This window comes from Populus alba, chromosome 8 (genome assembly GCF_005239225.2).
Source record: "Populus alba chromosome 8, ASM523922v2, whole genome shotgun sequence".
NCBI classification, from domain to species: domain Eukaryota; kingdom Viridiplantae; phylum Streptophyta; class Magnoliopsida; order Malpighiales; family Salicaceae; genus Populus; species Populus alba.
In genome coordinates this window covers 10,996,487-11,017,280 of record NC_133291.1, presented here as the reverse complement: position 1 = coordinate 11,017,280, position 20,794 = coordinate 10,996,487, and the positions used below count along the sequence as shown (strand labels likewise).

At 34.5% G+C, this 20,794-nt stretch overlaps 1 protein-coding gene and 1 pseudogene across 1 annotated transcript; one reads left to right on the top strand and one right to left on the bottom strand.

Annotated features, from left to right (window-relative positions):
* The first annotated feature begins 6,018 nt into the window (after window positions 1-6,018).
* Window positions 6,019-8,606, top strand: LOC118056433 (protein LIFEGUARD 2). The gene is made up of 4 exons (XM_035068650.2): window positions 6,019-6,307; window positions 6,462-6,575; window positions 8,009-8,166; window positions 8,251-8,606. The coding sequence occupies exons 1-4, from the start codon at window positions 6,055-6,057 to the stop codon at window positions 8,455-8,457; spliced, it is 732 nt and encodes a 243-aa protein (XP_034924541.1). The 5' UTR covers window positions 6,019-6,054; the 3' UTR covers window positions 8,458-8,606.
* A 1,383-nt stretch (window positions 8,607-9,989) lies between these two features.
* Window positions 9,990-14,370, bottom strand: LOC118056425 (VAN3-binding protein-like; annotated as a pseudogene).
* Window positions 14,371-20,794: the final 6,424 nt, after the last annotated feature.

The window sequence follows — 20,794 nt, the reverse complement described above, 5'->3', positions numbered from 1 at the left end:
GTCTAAAATTCACGAGGACGACCACCGTCTCCTCCCGTAATTTTCTTCTGTTCTAGCATTGCTGTTTACATACTTCCGGTGATAATTCTGGGCACGTTCATATAAGCGGCCAAACAAGTCGACTTCAGGTTTTACAATATTTAACCTGACATGACTACCGGTATCAATGTCACGTGCATATATTTGTTAAGAATAATGTATAAATTCCTGAGATTATACTGAGATTTTAAATTTGAAATGAATAGAACTTTTAAATTTCTGCATCAGATCGACCTCTGGAGAGGTGGAATGTTGTTGGAATTTAAAACTGAGGAGAAGTATCGTTAATTCGAAACCAAGAGAGAGGAACGGGAGCCCTCTTCCGTTTCGTTGCACGTGGCAGTGTCGTCTGTTAAAGACGGTAAGAAACGAGGAAAAAGAGGGAAGGGGGGAAAGAAAAGCCTCTCCTGCTCTTGCTTTAATAGGCCCCCTTTAAATCAATCAATCAATCAGATGGATGATATTGTTTTTCAGAAGTTATCACGGAATTCCACTAAAGTTTCGACACGATGTCTTGTTCCTCTGCCTGATGACTCTGATCACGACACCTGACATTATATAATTAAAAGAAACCACAAGGGCACTGTAGAGTTTTTTTACTATGCCTCTAAACTCATTGAAATGATTCATTCCAATAGTAAAATCAGAATTTTACCTTTGTAAATATAACATAATTGTACTTTAATGGTTTTTTTTGTTTTTTTTTTATTTACTTCTTTCTCTCTCCTTTTTCTAAAGTAGTGGTTTGATTTTTTTTTTTAATTCTGTTTTTTTAAACAATAAATGTAATTAATTTTATTTTTTCAATTTAACCTTTTTTTTCACATTTTCACCTTTCAGATTTGATCCCAAATCTTTTTTATTGTTATTTTATTGTTTTTAATCATTTTTTAGTTAAATTATCACATTTCTTCGATATTTTATATTTTCTCTAAATTGAACTATTTTTTCAATTACATCTTCATTTCTATTTTATTTATATCATGTTCGATTTTATTTTTTTAACTGCTATTTTATTTTATTTTAATTAAAACTTTTTTTTATTTATCCCTTTATAATTTTACTGATTAAAGTTTTGATAATATAGATTTGACTTAATGATTATTTTGAGTTTTTTATAGGATAATTCCACTCTCATGACTCGGATCATGGTTTGAAATACTAGTCTAAGTTGGCTTGAGTTTTTTTAGGTTTTTTTTTTACAATTGATTTTTTTCTTATTACATTTTTTATATGGTTATCATGATTTCATTTGGTAAGTTATGAGTTTCCGTGAAGAAGTTAGCTTCAACTAGGGGCTATTTTTTTTTTTGTTTATCCGTTGTTACCTATTTTTTAAATTATATTATTTAAATTAACTAAGTTATTAAATCCCATAAAATAAATAACCTAACTCACGGATTTCTCTGCTTCGAAATGCTGTTGTCTCCTTCATTTTTTTTTGTGCTGAAAAATATTTTGGCCTGATCGCGGATGTTGTAGGCCATCAATTTAGTTACTACTCTAAAATGTATACGTGCATATTAAAAAAATAATTTGTTTTGTATTGTCATAGTTTTTATAATTATTATTAAAAAAATAAAATAATATATTTTTAGGTCATGGTTTTAAAAAATGTTTGTTTAAAATCTATATTTACTTAAAATTATCGTAAATATAAAAAAGTTGTTGTCCCCTTAGCACCGTAACAATATTTTTTTCTTTGCTTTTCTTTTCTTAAAAAATCCCATCTGCTAATATTATATTTGTAATGTACCGTGTTTTTCTTGACTTGTTAGGCAGTTTTTCTTAAAGTTCATTGTAACAAACACGAAGGAGCTTAATTGTAAACATTTTTATCGATTGCGATACAACTAAAAATGCAATCAATTTTAAAAACATGCTATTTTTCAAAATGTTTCTTTAACTATATAGTATTTTGTTATTTTTTCACCTACGATATTAAAAAAGAAAAAGAAAAAAAAAAACTCATGTTTCCATATAAAAAGTAGGTTTCCTTGGCGTATTGGGTGAGGTAGCTAAAGAATAGGACGGGAGAGGGTTGGGCTAGTGGCTCCAGAACGTGTTCAGGGATGTCTGGTCAGCACAGCATGTCCATTTCCTTCAGCACCTTCGCTTAACTTCGGGTTCTCTGCGAGAGATCAAAGCGAGATAAAGAGAGATGATTTTGAAGTGATATTTGATTTGACATAGTTGCTGGGGTTGCCGGTAGACTTAGGTGATGGTGTAGCAGCAAGACTGGACTCCATAATTGCTCGATATTTTAAAAGAAAAAACTTTATAATTGATGATTTTTGTATTTTAGTTGCACCGGCGCCTCTACATTTATTATGTTTTACAGTTAGAAAGCTGTAAGCTTGTTCTAGTGAATATAAAATTTTATTCTGAAAATTGTGTGTGAATGGTGATAAAATACAAGTTCTTATACAGGTCAATATGAGTGAAACAACCCACCTACCCCATGAGTATTTCTCTTATCGACGAATTACTTCTAGCTTGGATCCACAGGAACGTTCAGTGAATTGGACGATGTTGCGGCGAAAGTAACCAGATTTGAAAACATTTTTCCTGTCGAAGCTATGTATGAAGTTGAAAATGGAATTGTAGATTTTATAAATCCAATTTAAAAAATTTATTAACATGAGTATTTGGAAAGCGAGATTGAAACTTTGTTTTTAAAAATTGAATTTTTTTTTTTAAATTATTATATTTTTAAATTGTTGTTTTATGTAGTAATGTTAAAAATAATTTTTTTTAAAAAATATATTTTTTTTAAATAAAAAATATTATTTTTATATAGTAAAAGCACCGGTGCGATTGGTACTAGCTTGGACTCCCTGAAATTAATTTGTTTCTGACCTAAATAGCACAAAATTGAAGGCCGACACATGCTAAAATTAAAAATTCATAGTAAATTCCATATGATAAGCAAAAAAATGTCAACATCATCATTATCCTTACAGAACAGCTTGTCAACATTCATAAATTCAGAGAAATAATTCAACAGTTTGAAGCTCCCAAGTATGCTTTCATAAATGCAACAACAGCCCCTCCAATGAATCTCCTCGATCATTGGGTCCCTGGACTTCCTCGTAGCTTCTCCTCCAAGTCCTTTCGTATCGTCATCAAGCATATCCAGATGCCCATAATCCTGAACAACAAAGTAACTAGCCGCCCGGTCCTCCACTTTCTTCAAAGAAATCCTCATGGTTAGCGCCCCTGGGCGCACCAGGAGGGAACCAAAGGGCTCCTCTTCAGCTCGCCCAAGCCAGAACCAATGACCATAATTGCCATGTCAAGATCAAACGAACGAGGAACATATGCGAGTACTGGTGGTGGGGTTTGTTTCCCTTTATCATTTCCATCAACTGGGTCTGCTTTGTCAAGTGCTAACTCAAAAGCTGTCTTGCCACCTCGCCTATGGCCTACAGGACCTAGCCTGCTTACAATCTGGTTTGACATCGCCAGTTTGTGGCTGCAGCCACAAGATATAACTGTCAAGTATAGAGAAGAAAGATGCAATGAGCAACCAAGTAGTAATTGTTAAAATTAAATCGTTTTCACTTCCTTTCGCCGCTCTTGTTGCTTCTGGTCTCTGGTCATGAACAGAAATGACCAAACCTTGATATATATATATATATATATATATATATATATATATATTATGGTTTTCATTTTATGAGAGATTGTGGGGCAAAATATAAAACGTTATGACAAGGTACTTTAGGAAATTGGATTGTACCTTTCTCTGAACCATGCGCCGGAACCAACCCATCCAAGAGAAAGAAAGCAAAACATGAGTCACGCAGGTACGGGGATCTAAAACAGATAATCCAATATCATTATGATACAAAATTTTATCGAAATTCAAATCATTCAATTATTGGGGCAGCTTCAATTTTGCCTCCAAATAATTTTTTCTCTCTCGGATCATTGCGATAAAATTTCTTAGCATAAACATTCTCTGCGAACCAACGTAGTTTTCTTACAATAAGTATGATTTGGATGGAATTCATAATAAAATATGGATAAAAATACTTAATTGGAAATTTCTAAAAATCAAGGCAAATAAAATACAAAAAATATATATACAGTCAAAACTAATAATTTTTGTTTTATAAAGGACTAATTGATTTAAAAATTTAAAGTTTTATATTAGTTTTTTAAGACACCCATTTAAGTTAAAGACTTCTAAGTTTAAAATTTATATACACCTATATTATTTAACATATCCTTTCAAGTAAAATTCTAATATTATTCTTTAAAATATTTACTTTAATTAAACCTTTTTGAACTTGAAACTTTTAGAAACTCGTATTATTTACACATGTTCACTTAACCAATAAGATTTTGATATCATGTCAAAAAATCATCTCAATTTAAAAATTAGATAAAATTTCAAAAATAATTTTATATTACTTCTCTAGCATATAGCATAGTATAAAATCAATTTTCAGAACAATGAAAAGAAAAACTAAAAACTTGTTGAAGAGAGTGGCTTGGAGGTGTAACCGGAAGTAGAGGTGAAGTATTTGGGGCACTGCCCAACCTCAAACACATTAGTAGTAACAGTTGCAGCTTATCTCTCAGAACCTTTTGCATGTAGTTTCGAGTATCAAGAGATAAGCTGTCTGTGTTGCCTTTTTATGGCCTTCGTTCTATGAGAATTGAGAAAAGAGTCCTGTCTGTCACCTGCTATTGGACACTCGACTTGGGGGTCGAGTCTTTTTCATAATGGGCTTAAGGCCCTCCTTGTTTTTCTGTGTTGGGCTGAGAATGTCATGGGCCACCGTGCTGTGAGGATAATCACCACCATGACGGGCAAAGCTGCGTAAAACTTGACCTGCTGCAAGGGAAAAAAAGCCCTTGATTCAAATCTTATTATTCGATAAAATTTAATGAAATTCTGACCTGTACTAGTTGTCAAAATATGGAATATTCTATATATATATATATATAGCTTGGAAAGGAACGAGAATGTAATTTCATGAACACTCTGAGCTCTCCCCAAAATTTTATAAAACAAAAAATCATGATTCTTTACTCTTTTTTTTTTCAGGAGAAACATTATTTTCAAGTCAACTTTTACATATGTAAACTAAATCCACTGGATTGGACCTTAAGCAGATCTTCTCGTCAGGACTTGTGTATTATCATCCACGGCTGAGCTGACCGGAGTGTGTGGAAAACTTTAGCAATAATCCAAGATTTTCATTTAATAAATTAAAAAACCTTTAAGAACAAATAAAATTTATTTATCAACTATATTTTATAATATAAAATAATCTTTACCTAACAAAAAACCTCAAATATAAAATAAAGATAGATCAAAGCTCCACTTGTTAGATATATATAAAAATTAATAAAAAAATCTTTCTAAAATATCTTCAAAGATCTTATTTATAATTTTATTCAATGCCTCTATTCACCTTAAGTTAATTTTGGTATCAATAAATATTTTATTTTTAATTCTTTATTTGGACTTTAAAATATATAATAAGGTCCTTGCCCCTTACACAAATGAGATTTAATTAGTTGTAATACATAACTCGAGCCTCTGATTTTCTAAGATATTAAAAAAATAGCCTCTTATTCTGAAAAAAACCTCTCCAACGCACGAAAATAGAATAAAAGCTTAATAAAATTAACTTTGAAATTCTCTCCCCTTTAAAAATAAGCAGACTTAACCTAATAATTGTGTACCAAATACTTTACTTTACATCACTTGGCAAAATAAAATGGTAATTATAACAATAATAATTAACACCAAAAATAAATATTTTCCTCCGCGTGCAAACTCAACTGAAAAACCGCCTCTCCCTTCTCATCCTATCCGTCAAAATCGCAACGCGTGAAGCGACCGAGAGAATGAATTTCAACTAACAAGCAAACAACTCCCCTCCATAAAATCCAAAGTTCACAAATAAATACATGAAAAAACCCTAATAAACCAAATCCCTGTTCCTTCACCACCTTCTGCATTACTTAGAAACCAACCCTAAACAATAACGCAAAATGGAATCTAACAATAAGAAAGGATTTGACATGGAGGCTGGAATAAGTAATCAACTGTATCCAATGATGCAAGAGCCACCGCAGTTACGCTGGGCCTTTATCAGGAAAGTTTACATAATACTTGCCATGCAATTGCTTCTCACGGTTGGTGTTGCCGCCACCGTCGTCTTTGTCCGTCCAATCCCTCGCTTCATTCTCCATACCACACCTGGCCTTGCCATCTACATCGTCTTCCTCATCCTTACCATCATACGTATGTCCTTTTTCCTTCTCGTTCTTCTTTCTATATTTTGTCTTTATGGGTTTTATTTATTTGGGTTTTTTTTTGCAGAATTATTTCTGTGATTTTTTACTAATGAAAACTGTGGGTTATTTTTTGTGAATGGTTTTTGTTGCTATTAATGCAGTGCTTTGGCCATTGCATGTTTATTCCAAGCGTCACCCATGGAACTATTTTTTTATGGCGCTGTTCACCATTTGCATTGCGTTCGCCGTTGGTCTTTCTTGTGCTCTCACAAAAGGTATAATTTCAGTACCCCCATTATATTATAGAGTTATTTTTTGGGTATTTGCGTGGGTTTTAATTTGTTTGTGTGACTGAAAATTCGAAACCCGTAATTAATCTCTCCACTTTAATTGAGCAAGTAAATTGCAAAAAAAAGTTTTATTTTGCAACCGAACAGAAGTTTATGACTGCACCAGTTTCATTGTAACGTTTTATCTAGAGAAAATGATAGCTAGCTCAGTGAAGAAATCAAGCGAAGGACACGTGAAATACAGAAATTAGTGATCTGATTTCACTGTTTAGGAAAGGCATATTGTAAATGAGGACATGATAGCTAGCTCATTGGTGATTTATTTAATTACCTCTGAGTGTCTCGTCGATACAGGTAAGGCACATTGGAAGTTAGGAGGTTTTTTCGACTTTTTCACATTGTTGTTATTGATTTTCTTTGATCCTTTTCCATTTCCATTTCGATCCCCAACATAGGGGTCTGTGATTTTGTTTCTGTGCTCGTAGGAGTTATTATCTTAATTAGATCTTATGCTTTGATTTTGGTCCTATATTTTATTTTTACAAGCTATTGGACGTTCAGGGTGTGTCTGCTCCTGCTGTTTGTGGCAAGAATCAGAGAATCATAAATGTAGAATCAGGATGCTGCATGTATTACAATTGCCACAGTCGAATGTGTTAGTCATGCTATATTCAGAATATTTGTGTGCTTGCTTATTAATTATTATTTTTTTCATGATTTCCCCTATTTATCAATGGAAGATTAAATGGATGTTTAAGGGCATTGTATTTGTGTATGTTGGATTTTTAGAAAGTTTGTTAATTCACGGTAATATTGAAGCAATGCATGGTTGAAAGGAGTTTGACATATCTAGTGAGCATGAGTGCATGTATAAGTAGTAGCAACCTCTATCCCAGGACCGACTGATTGTTTAGGTCAAGATGATTTTGCCAGGCAACAGGTTATCTTTGAAAATAGTTGCTTTGTCGTGTTAATTTTTTCCCCTTGTATTCTTGCGGCAATGTGAGATATATATATCAAATACGTAGCTAGCTATTTGCCAAAATATAAGAGACGATGACGAAGAGTAGTCTAAAAGTGTACAGGCTGGACACCAATGTCTCCCGACATAAATAATGGTAATTGCTTAAAAACTTTGATATCTGTTATCTGAGTGCTGACTGGCCTCTCTGTCTGTCACATTGAAAGCATTAGATCATTCAGGATTGTTAATTTCTCATGGCCTTAAATTTTGACTCCAAAACGGTCAGATATAGAATTGCTACTCCGGAAAAAATTCTGAAAATTGCGAACAATTGTTGCCCCTACTTTTTATATTTGATGGTCCATGCCAAGTGTCTGGTCAAGGCGCTTAATAACAAATATATTAAGTTAAAAAGCAAGTAATTAATGGTTTTTCATGAGTTTGTTATTAACAGGGAGGATCGTTTTGGAGGCAGCAATTCTGACATGTGTTGTGGTTGTTGGTCTAACTCTCTATACCTTCTGGGCTGCGAAAAGAGGCCAGGATTTCAGCTTCCTCGGACCCTTCTTATTTAGTGCTGTCCTAGTCCTTATTGCTTTTGGGTTGATTCAGGTATGCATTCAGGGCTTTTGCATTTATAACCTTGATCTCCTCTGTCTCTTTTGTTTGCCTTTAAACGAATACGTTGCAATGCAGTTCCTTTTCCCTCTTGGAAAGTGGTCCCTGATGATATATGGTTGCTTGGGAGCGATCGTATTCTCTGGTTTCATCGTTTATGACACTGACAACTTGATCAAGCGTTTCAGCTATGACGAGTACATCTCAGCAGCAATCAACCTCTATCTGGATATCATCAATCTATTACTCGCTCTCCTCAACATCTTCAATGCAGTTGACAGTTAGACTCCTCCTATACCTTTTACTGATAATATCTTTAGTTCCTCAATTGGATAGCTGGTACATGAAGTTATGAAACACAAATCTTGCTGTTATAGCCTACATATGACTTCAGTCTTCTAACACTAACGAGAAGCATTCCTCCATGCCTTTCTTGAACCCCCTTCACGTATAGCCTGTCTGCAGTTTTCTGATAGTATTGTAGAATTGACCAGACTTGTTTGGTATCAACCGCGATTTGTTCTCTATTCTTGTTTTTCTCTATGCTTCCCTTTATGTGCGTGCTTGGCTTTTTGGGTGAGATTACTGTGGAGATTGAAGTCAGAATGCGGGCAAGTCAAAGAAGAGCCAGGTTTAGTTGAAGAAAGGGCGATCTTCTTCCTCTTCCTCTTCTTTTTCTATGTTACAACGGGGTGGTTGAGAAATTGACAAGGAAATTGCTAGGTTAAAAGTAACTGCTACCTGACATGTAATTAGTAAAGTAATTAACCCACAGATGATAAACATTTCTTATTTCTTTATATTAATCTCAATTTAAGTGAACCCCGGAGAGAGAACTAACATTTCCGAGTATATTGAATAGTTGTTCATGCAAAATAAGGATCGAAGCATCGCGCACGCAATTTCATCCTGTATATGCCTCGAACAAAACATAGAATTTACAGAAAACATGACCTCTATTGTCAATAATCCCGCTTTCTGTGTGCAATTGAACAACTTCATGATTCAAAAGTTGAGGAAGCTTCTTCGGTAAGAGAAACGTTTCTAAGATTGTTAGTGCATAAATATATAAAATATAGAAAGCTAAAACATCCCTTCTTACCTTCTTAAAAACATTTTCATTATCCCCTCACGAATCAGAATTTATTTGTCCATCATTCGGATTTCAAATTACGACCACGTGCCTAAAAAACGTGGAACAAGAAACAACAACAATTAAAAAAGCTTAGCCATAATCTTCTTCGTGTCTAAAAAGGAAAAAGCAAATAAAGGACAGCAACTATTGTCAGGTTTTTATCAGGGAAAAAAAGAATCACTCTTCATATAATTTGCTATGGGCTGGATTTAATCTGTAATATAATGGCTGTTAGGGCACACGTCGGCAAAGAGCATGTTTCTCACAGTTTCTGTTTATATTTTTAGTTTTAAAAAATATTGAATTAATATTTTTTTATATTTTATAATAATTTTAATGTGACGTTTTAACGTGTTAAAATGTTCAATCTTTTCAGATTTTTTTTATCTAAAGATAGAACAATAATACTCTTTCATCACATTAAAACTTGTCTTCCATTTGCATTCCGAAGAACAAATTGCGCACTTGGGATATGAAAATTTTGCAAACAGGCATTAGACATTAATTTTCCATGCTAGACAGGCAATTGACCAAGGCGGTTCCAGAGCAGGACCGCCACCCCTTACAGAAGCCGGCTTCCGCCAGTCGAGACCTAATAATCCAACTTCACGTAAGTAAATGTTAAGATTCTTGATTCACTTGTTCCGAACAAGATCGTTGGATAAAGTGGAGGCTGCACTCATCAAGACAATCATTGACTCCACCACTACATTAATTAAACAAACCAGGGTGACAAGAACAAAAGGCCGACGTGACATAGAAGCACATTGAATCAAGCCGAACCTTTATCTTCCATTATCATTCCATAATCAGAATTAGATTCCTTCTCGTTTTACCACCACCGGTCCGAGATGCTCCTTTCATTTCCCTCGACAGTAAATCACAAGAGACTTGGATCACATGGTTTTGCATACTATCTATTTGCGGCTCTTGCCTTTTCCTGTTCAGATACGAAAATCAAGAACCCAAACTATATTCCCCGTTGACCGAAGAGAGACCCACAAGGAGAGGCAAATTCCTCGTTCTTTACAATTTAGGTACACCAAAAATATAGCCCAACCAAATCTGAAAAAGCTTTAAAATGTTCACATGGCCCATCTACACATATATATAATAACCTGTATATCCCCAGTTTTACATTTCATTTGCAAAACTACCCCCCAAGAAGATAGTCACACTCACATTCGATGCCTGTTGCCCTTTTCTGCTGCAATGGAGAGAAGTCTTGCGACGCCTTGAGTCCACACGTCATATTCCTTCTGGTTCGAGCATTCAAATTCGATAACTCCCCGTTGCAAAGTCTTCAAACCGAAATACCGCCTTTGCTCACCTCTCTCTAGCAAGTGGCGGCCTGGCCAGGAGGGCATATCTTTGATGACCTCCACCACCACGTCTGTAAAAAGAAAAATCAAAAGGGTGTTAGTGCCACTTTAACTTTTTCTCAAATCCCCAGAACGGAAGAAGCCCTACATCCTGTTCTGTTTTACACATTATTAGAGAAAGACAAATGCAATGATACTCACTCTTTTTCTTTTTTGTAATGGTCCCAGCGACATGTTTGCTCTTCATCTTCAACATAACCTGCACAAAAAGAAGTTTCAAAAGTTAAAGGTCGCAAGACCAGAATAAAGAAAGTGGTTCCATTTATTTCATCATTTGATCATATCTTTAACTTTGACACTGATCCCTTTTTACCTCATTAGATTAGATCCACACTCATCATGCCCGAATAATTCAACGATTTGATATTCCAAAACAGTAAAAGCACGAAATTTGGTTTGAATGGAAGCTATAATTACCTGATTCATTTTGTTGACATAAACAGAAACTATCTTCCAGTGAAGGTCACCTGCATTGATCACAGCAACCTAATCAAGATTCTCCTCCCACATCAAGCATCAAATCTTGTTCCAAAATTTCAGTCACATAATTTTAGAGTTTTCCCAACTCTACCACAATCCGAGTGACAAGAAGATTAAAGAGCCAATATTACAAAGAAATCAAATTCTAAATTAACTGATATAGGAAAATATTAGCCAATAAACAACCTTGACAAGGAGTTGCTTGTTACCATCAACATAAACCTCATAAATCATAATACAAAATGTCTTCGTAAAATACCAGCTAATTGACATAATCATTGTTTAGACATGTTCCAACTTCCATTCAATCTTGGGATAAAAAAGATTACAGAGCTAGATAACTAAATATGCAAAAAACATTGTCAGCTTGATTAATTTGAAACATGGAAATAATCACCTTTGCGAGTGCGCTTGAGGAGCTCACAACCTCTGGCAAGCAATTCCCTGCTGCAGATGCCCAGGAAATTCTCTTCAGGCACAAGTTCACCACTGAAACTACCATTAGAACTACCATTACTGCCATTTCCAACAACCGCCCCTACTCCTTTATCCACTGGAATGACCGCTGCAATATTCCAGACTTCCTTCAATGCCCTTGCTTTCAACGTTGCTGCACCACGTAATGCTGCACCCCTCGCACCAAAAGTCGAGAATTATTTCATTTAAATTGTATTCCAAAAATGTAAATAGATCACGTATAATCTGCATTTATCCATTATGATAAACATGATTTATTACTATTAAATAAAGGACAACAAACATACCAGTTGCAGCAGCAGCAGTTAATGTCATGATATCACCTGCAGAACGCACATTCACAGCGGAATTCACAACAGATGCAAGATGCTCACGCTCTGCCCCCATGGCCTCTGCAGCCTCCACACATTGTGCGGCCACCAATGTAGCAGCGGATGCCACCGCCATGTCAGTCTTTGCCATTTGCTCATCTTTCCCAGCCCCCGAAGAGGCAGCTGTTGCAGCAGCACTTGCAGCGACAGCAGCAGCAACCCCTGCCACAGATATTGCAGCATGAAGCTGCGCGTTGTGGGTCCGCACCTCCTCCTTTTTTCTTCTCTCTCCTGTCCTTCAACCACCTACCAACAGTCTTACCACCACCCCCGGCAGCTGTTACTGTGAGGGCATTACCACTAGGAGTGACCACAGGTGGACGGAACTGTATATTAGGCGGATTGTTGGGTCGGCAAAACTGAGGAGAAGAAAGCACATGGATCTTTAACTCATTAGTTTCATTAAAAAAACATCGGTTTCCTTTCTCATGAGATACTTTATCCTAAAAATTGGGTTCGAGATTTTAGTATTTTCTGAATTATTTAACCAGCAAGTAAAATTGATTGTCCAATAATTAACCATCATAGAGACACATCAGAGATTATCTAAAATTATGGTGGTGGGTTGGTACGATGTTCTAAAAAAAAAGTGGGTCCAGACGCCATAAATGTGTTGCTGTGGTTATGCATTGTAACTAATCTAATTCACTCTCTACGGGACCAGCAGCTTGTACCCGCGTCTTCTAAAAACTACAAACGAAGAAGGTGATTAGATCCAAACAGACAAGGGCACGTATATCGTCATTATGCAATTCACGCACGTCGCAAACAATAGCAGTTCCGATAATTTTGCTAAAAAAACAGAAAAGCAATCACCATCTTACTCAAAATGTTGTTAACCCTGTTGATTTTTACAGAAAAATACAAGGAGAAAGAAGAAAAGCCACAGTAGTTTTCTTTGGAACAAAGCAAAGAATACTACAGGAGACATGAAAACAATAGTATTATTGATTTTCATTCTCAAAAAAAGTTATTGCTTTTCTTATTTTAAAAAGAGAAACAGAACAGTAGATGATAGATACTCTCTCTCTCCCTCCATCTCTGGTGTGAAAAAGTATCATTGGTTACAGAGAAAGCCTGAGACATGTTTCGTGGGGGGCCTAGAGTCAGTGGATCAGAAATCGTGTTTTGCACCAAAACAGATAAAAAATAAACACTAACACACAGAATCGACGAGACCAACTTTATTCAAACTTGCCTAAAATTACCCTAACAATAGCAACAAATTTCATAACATTAATCAGCTTTGGCCAACTTCAAGGAATTACCTTGACATCGTCCATCTCAGATGGAGAGACAGGAGGGCTGTCCGTTAATGACCCATTGAGAGGTCCACTGCTGTGAGAGAGTCGGCCTGAAGTGCGTGGAGATACCTCCTGCTGCATGAATAGACCCCACAAATCAAGAAATGAAGTAAAAAAATGGGCAGTTACTAACTTTATTAAGAGAATTAAAAGTAATAACAGTAGGGAATAGACTAGTGACTGTGAAAGAGACAGAGTCTTTGTTTGTGTTTCAAGAGATTATAGAGTGGGAAAAGAAACGATGGATCAACTGTTAGTGTGGTTGATATGGATTTTGAATTAAAGATAAAACCAAAAAGATAAAAGAAGAGTGAAAATGGAGCGGGTAGGGATCAAAACAAGGCCAGTCTTAGATTTCACTTATAAAAGAGAAGCAAGCAGGGCAATACAGATAAATTTTACAAATTGGTTCGATCAGAAAACAGAGAGAAGCAAACAAACACCGAAGAAGAAACAAGTTTTTTTTTTTTTTTTTGGCAAAAGAGAACTAAACCGAAGCGTCAAAAAGGACAAAGACAGAGAATTGCTTCGTATATTATTAAAAAGAGAAGAACAAAACAAGGACTCAAAGAAAGCCAAAAAGAAAAAGGAAGAAATCTCAGTAACTGTCTTTATTCTTTCCATCTCTCTCTCTAAAATATATAAAATTAAACTCACCGACTGTGACATGATTCTCTCCAAGACCATCTGGGATGTCTCGGAGGAAGCAAAAGAAAAAGGGTTTCCAGAAACGGTAGCACAACCCTCTTCTAGCTCTCCAATGATATCCTCCTGTATCATACCACCACCACCGCATGGGATGGTCTTGCTAGAGAAGACCATTTGTGGGGCCAAGACTTTTGATACCTCTAAAGCTGACACACTCCATGAACGTGAAAGAAATTCCATGGGCTCACGTGGTGTTTCCGGTGGCCGGAAATGGACCGGGTCGGGTCGCCATAGCTCTGTTACGGGTTTGTCCATTGGAGAGAGAAGAGGGTGGACGTGTGTTCAGTGTCGAGGTGTTGGTGGTTTGTTTAGTGGGGTTCTTACTGAGGAATGTGGTTGGGTGTGGGTGTTTTATAGCCGATGGTGGAGCGAGATGTCAGGTTTTTATGATTGTCTTTTTTATTATTATTATTTTAATCTAGGTGCTTGGTCAGCATTTCCATACCTTAACTAATTTTATGCTTATAAAGTTAATATAATATAAACTTTTAACAACTTTTTAAATTTATAAAAATCGAACCGATAAACTATAAAAAAATAAACCTAAAATTAAAATTAACCGGTTACAAAACTAATCTTTTTTATTCTTAGAGTATTGGATCAGAGATAATGATAAAAAGATAAATTAAATTAAAAATACTTAAAGGATGGAGAAAAGAAAAGTTTAGATTTATAATTTTTTTTGAAAAAAAACCACTTATTGTAATTTTTTTAGTTGCTAAGGTAAAATTTAAATTTTAAATAATGATATAAATCCCACAACATGTGTTATTTAAGCATAATTTGTCAGGCCTTTTCAGGCCCTGTTTATTTTTATATTTTAAAATTATTTTTAAAAAAATTTAAAAAATAATTTTTTTATTTTAATTTAATAAATTTTTAGTGTTTTTAGATTATTTTAATAGGCTAATAATAATAATAATTTTTTAAAAATAAAAAAATATATTATTTTAATATATTTTTTAAAAATAATTAGAATTATATGGCCAAATAAATTCTAGTCATTGCAAATGACAGTCTTCCTCTCAATTGCTAATTTAGATACCTTCTTCTAATATTATTATTATGCTGTGAAGGGAAAAAAGTGATTCGCTAACTTTACCTCTGCATGGATAAATTGTTTGTTTTTTATTATAAAAATAATTTTTATACAAATTAATTTTTTATTTTAAATTAATTTATATATATTTTTTTTAATTATTTTAATATATTTATATCACAGATAATTTAAAAAAAAATAAAAATAATAATTATTACCACGCTATGAAGAGTTTGAGTTGAGTAGCTATTACGTGTCACGTGATGTTGAAAAGGTGATACATGTGTGATTAAATTCAGCACTATGATGGTCAAACTCTCGGCGGGAGCTGGAATTCGTTGGTCACGTCGAGTAACACTGAGTGAAGTTCCTGCATGGAAGACTATTCTAAGACTCTCTTGGTATTTAAGTTGTTGTAAAGTATTAATGAAGAAACTCTAGCAGAAACTAGATAAAATATGTGGCGTCGTTAAAGAGAAGGAGAGGAGAATGAATTCTAGGATTTTCTAAATATATGAGATAACTTCCATGGTAGCTAGAGTCCAATAAGTTTACATGGAGCAGGGTTGTCAAAGACCTTTTTGCTCATGAGATATGAAAAGTATAATGTAAACGAAAAAATAAAATTGTAAATTTTTTTTTTTATGCATGGTTCATTTAAACCATAAACAATTTCACCTATTTATTTTTGTAATATAAAATTATATATTTTTATTGGCTAACACGAGCTCCAATGCTTTCTCTAAATACATGATTATCTATAATGTTTTAACTTATATGATATATTTTGTTTTAATGAATAATATATTTGTGAAAACTCGATAAATTATAATCTAAACAAAATAAATAAAATATGAAATAGATTAAATAAAAGAATTTCATGTATTGTTAATGGATATAATAAAATAAAAGATAAGGTGATGTGGTGTAAATTAAGTAAAAAGATGTATTGAGTGACAAAAATAAAAATAAGAAGTAGCGGGATGAATATGAAGATATAAAAGCTAGACTATAAATGCTTCATCTTTTTCTCCCTTTTCCGAGAGTTTGAAACAGAGAGAGGGGAAGAAACTGTGTGATTTTTTTACTTAAATTCTTGTTGATTTCACCAATTAAAATGAGTAATTAAAATAATTAACTTAATCAAACTGTTGTAACCCATTTTTGGGTCCCCATAATTGAAATAAAATAAATAGCCAAAGGAGGTTAGAAAAATAACAGGAGGCAGAAGCGCTCAGCAAATGGTCAGAAAAATCGGTCAAGGAGGTTAAAAATACAAAGATGGATTTTTGACAATATATTCTTGAAGGATGAGAGCCCTGTTGAGAAGGAAAATTTGAATTTTGAGGAGAAAAGCCCAAATTTGGATGTTTATGGACTTAATTGGATTTTTATTTGAATTTATAGAGGATTTGATTGCAAGAAAAATTGATTTTTAAGTCAATTTGGGCTTTAATTAGAAGAAATTTAAGTTCTGGGGCCAAAATATATTTTTTAGGAATTTATTGGGTCAAATCAGGGGCTTAATTGCATAGATATTGAAGTTTAATGGCCAATTAGGGGTTTAATTGTGAAAATCCAAAACCAGGGACCAATTTGGAAAAAAACGGGTAAATATAGGGGGCTGTTTTGAATTGATTCAGGGGCCTAATTGAAGAAATTGGAAGTTATTGATCAATTAAGGGCTAAATTGCATAAATCAGAGGCCAAGGACCAAAGTGAAAAACGCGGCCAACTATGGGGGCGGGGACCGAAATTGGCAGGGACTCAATTGAAATGAACAAAGATGATTGAGGGCTAAATTCGAAATTGGGCGCGTTCTGACGCCATTTTTAAATGAAACGGCGCGTTTTCCCCAAAACGACGCCGTTTCATATATAAAAAAAAAAAAAAAAAGAAGGACCGAACAGTGCCGTTTTGAACGGCACTGTTCCCCTTTCTTCTTCCTCCCCGAACGTGCAGCGAGCATGGACAAAAAGCTTGTTTAATCAAGCATGGGAAGAAATCTTCATGCAGCAAGCGTGCACTGACAACACCCGGAGCCCATACACCTCGGACGACGCGAAGCCAAGAGGGCCACGCCTTGATCAACCACGCTCGCCGACCAGCGCTGTCCCCCCACGATGCCCTGCTCAACCCGCTGTCATGCTCCCCACGCTGCCCTGCTCAGCCCATGCAGCCCCGCTCCCTTTGCCCGCCTATAAAAGAAGGGGAGAGACTTGAAGCACGGGGGGGGGGAAAAAGAAGGAAAAAAAACCGAGACCAAAAGAGAGAAAGAAACTGAAGGAGAGAGAAACCGTTGAACTAAAGGAATAAATACTTAAAACTCAAAGAAACAGAACCAGGGGGAGGGGAAGATTACAGAAACCGTGGGAGAGCTTAGAGAAAACCAAGACCGAGCACGACCCGAGAAGTCACCGGACCGTTGAGAACCGTCGTTTGGAGCCACCAACCTCCGCTGCAGCACCATCAACACGGACGTTTGACCAACCGCATCGCCACCACCAGCACCTCCACGAAGCAGCTGCAGAGAGGGAAGAACATTGTTGACAGAGGGAGCAAAGGAAATAAAGAGAAGAACAGCGCCAAAACAGCAAGGAAGAGGAAGAGGAGCTGCAGCAACGCCACTGCCAAACCAGCCACTGCCACCGTCAGAACCACCGTGAGCCCTCATTGGCTTCCTCTCCACCGCCACCAGCATCACTGTGAGTGTTCGACATCGTCTTCGCTCCTTTCGGTTCCACGTCCAGGTAAGCGTTTTGCGTCTCTGTGCAGGTGATTTCCTTTAGCATTTTCACTGTGCAAGTGAATTATAATTCAATTGAACAGTGAAATGCAATGTTACTGTTCAAGTGAATTATATACCATATGTTACTATGTGTGTTTTCTTTTGCATGTTACTGTGCGTGGTTTCGTTTTGCATCTTTACTGTTCATAGTGAATTATAATTCACTTGAACAGTATCATTTGTATATTTGTATATGGTATTAAGGATGCACGCGTGGGCTTCCACCCAAGACACTGGCTCGGGCCAGTGACCTGGTTAGGCCTGCTGGGTCAAGCCCAGCCATATGGGCCGAACGGGACCCAACCTAAAAACCTTTTTTATTAAAAATAAAAATTCTTCAAAAAAATTATTTTGAAAAAATATGTGATTTCCATAATTTTGTTACTGTATTTTGATCAATACTGGTTTGTATTTTTATACTGTAAAGATACAAATCCGGTATTAAAATACCTGGTTTTCGTCAAAACATCAAAGACTTTCGAAATAAAAAATGTTTTTGCTTTCAAAAAGAATTTCTAAAAAGTCCCTAAAAATGTTGTTGATTTTTCTGCATATTTTTATCAAAGTGGATTAATATTGGGTTGTATTTTTATATCGTAAGAATACAAACCCAATATTAAAATACCTGATTTTTGTTAAAACATCAAAAAAATAAATATTTTCCAAAAAAGGTTTTGTTTGCATGCATACGGCCTAGTCTCTCCAATATATATATATATAAATATTATAACATCATATTTTCACACAACAAAGAAAATTTTCAAAACAATATATGTATTAGCATGCATTTTGGCTTTAATAACCAGTTTATTTAAGCCATGAGAACTAGGCCAATATTTTCAAAAAAAATCAAAAAATCTTTTTTTTTTTGTTTTCTTTTAGTATTTGGGATTACGAATTTATACGTAAAACGTATTCCTAAATATTATTAATGAAATTCTGGTATAGACATTAGAACGGTTAGGATTTTACCCGATAAGATAAAGACCTTCTTACCGAGGAGGATTTTTCTTGAACCATAGACAGACCAACAACTAGAAAAACACGAAAAATACCTTAGATTTTATCAGACAATAAAACAATGCAGCTTACCTTAGGTAGGGCGTATTTGGGGTGCTAATACCTTCCCTTTACGCAACCAGTCCCCGTACCCGATCTTTGAGACCAGTTAGGGTTCCTAGTGACCAAAATACTAGGTGGCGACTCCCTTTCCATTTTCCACCCATAAAAGACAATATTTTCTTGTATCCCCATAGATATAGGTAGATTTACATTGTAGATAAGAAAATGGAACAAACAATACATTTTTTTTTTTTTCGCCGCGACGCCGCACACGTGCGACACAAACAATAAGAGATGGTGATTTTAAGGTGGCGAGTGCTTTTAAAGAAGAAACTCAAGCTAGTGTTTGAAAACAAAAGAGAAGAAAACTTAATTTTTTTTCTTGTATTCTTCTCTTAAATCCTTATCAAAGTAAGGTAAATAACATGTTTCGAACGACTAATTCCTCTAATTTTATGTTTGAAGAAGGATTATATAAAATTATGACTATGTGAAATTGTGAGTTTATGTTATAAATTATGGGAATAATACAAATTATGATTGAACCATGTTGGAAAGCATGAATTATGATTGGGTAAGTGTTTAATTTTAAATAAAAGAAACAAAATTATTTCAACCCTTTTTTATTGAACTTTTGGCCAAAAGAGGAAAAATTTAGGGAATTTGAGGTTTTAAAACAATTATTTGAAAAATGTGGGAAGAAATAGGTTTATAAGTGTTAGTATATGAAAGGAGTAAGAATTTTTCAAAGAGAAGAGAAAAAAAATCTTCACTTTTTTCCGTAGGTTAATTTCGGCTAGAAGAAGAAGAAAATTAGAAAAATGAGTTTTTATAATATTATTAAGATATCATGCCAAATTGAAGATAATTGATGTTGATAGGTTAAATTGAATAATGACTTATATAAAAATAAATAAATAATTCGAAAGGGGTTTTTTATCATCCTCAAATTAAAAGTTTAATTAAGCTTAATTAAAAGTGTTGGATTTAATCAATAAATATTTAATTGGTATTAGAATTTTACCGGTTCAAATAAATAAACAATGATGCAGTCAATTATGTTGGTATAGAGGATGTCACAAGATCTAATCTGTAACAACAGATCTCTTCACGCGCACAGACACCGAGTACGTATTCGAAACCTTGAAGTAATTAAATATCTTATTTAAATTATTGTAAGAGAAATTTTTGTATATTGTAATTCTAGTATAAAGTTTTTTAAAAAAGATAGGACAAAATAATGCCTTGTTGAATGGGCGAGTCGGGAAGACTATTTCCTGATTATCGGAAATAATGCCCTGTTGAAAGGCAGAGTCAAGAAGATTATTTCCTGGTTTCTAGGAATAATGTTATGTTAAATGGCCAAGTCAATAAGTTTATTTCTTATTTAATGGAAATAATGTCATGTTGAATGGGTAAGTCGAGAAGATAATTTCCTGGTTACTGGAAATAATGTTCTGATGAATGGACATGTTAAGAGAATTAACTTCCGGATTAATAGGATAATTATTCGGTGTAATAGATAAATTATAAAATTAAATCAATTTATATTAAAGTTAAATATTTGGGATTGTTGGAGACCCTCTTTGTATTGTTTTTATAAATTTTATCTTTTTATTTGGAAAAGAATTTATGAAATTATTAAATTACTAAAGATAAGATAATTCATTTAATGATGTGAGAATTACTCCAATGTACATAAATAGTTATTACTTAATCAATTATTTGTCGAAATGTGCTATTTTTTTTTGTTAACTATAGGTGTCTGAGTCAGCTTCCATGTACTTTGACTAATTTCTTGAGACCCTGAAGTTAACGATTATGTAAGCCTTCAGTAACTCTAAGATTAATAGCACTCGAACTGGTGATCTTAGGG

What these genes read in the sequence shown, in the direction of transcription:
- LOC118056433 (XM_035068650.2), top strand. Translation starts at nt 6,055, where the DNA reads ATGGAATCTAACAATAAGAAAGGATTTGACATGGAGGCTGGAATAAGT. An exon ending in TTCTTGTGCTCTCACAAAAG is followed by an intron (nt 6,576 to 8,008) that starts GTATAATTTCAG and finishes TGTTATTAACAG; the next exon opens with GGAGGATCGTTTTGGAGGCA. An exon ending in TTGCTTTTGGGTTGATTCAG is followed by an intron (nt 8,167 to 8,250) that starts GTATGCATTCAG and finishes GTTGCAATGCAG; the next exon opens with TTCCTTTTCCCTCTTGGAAA.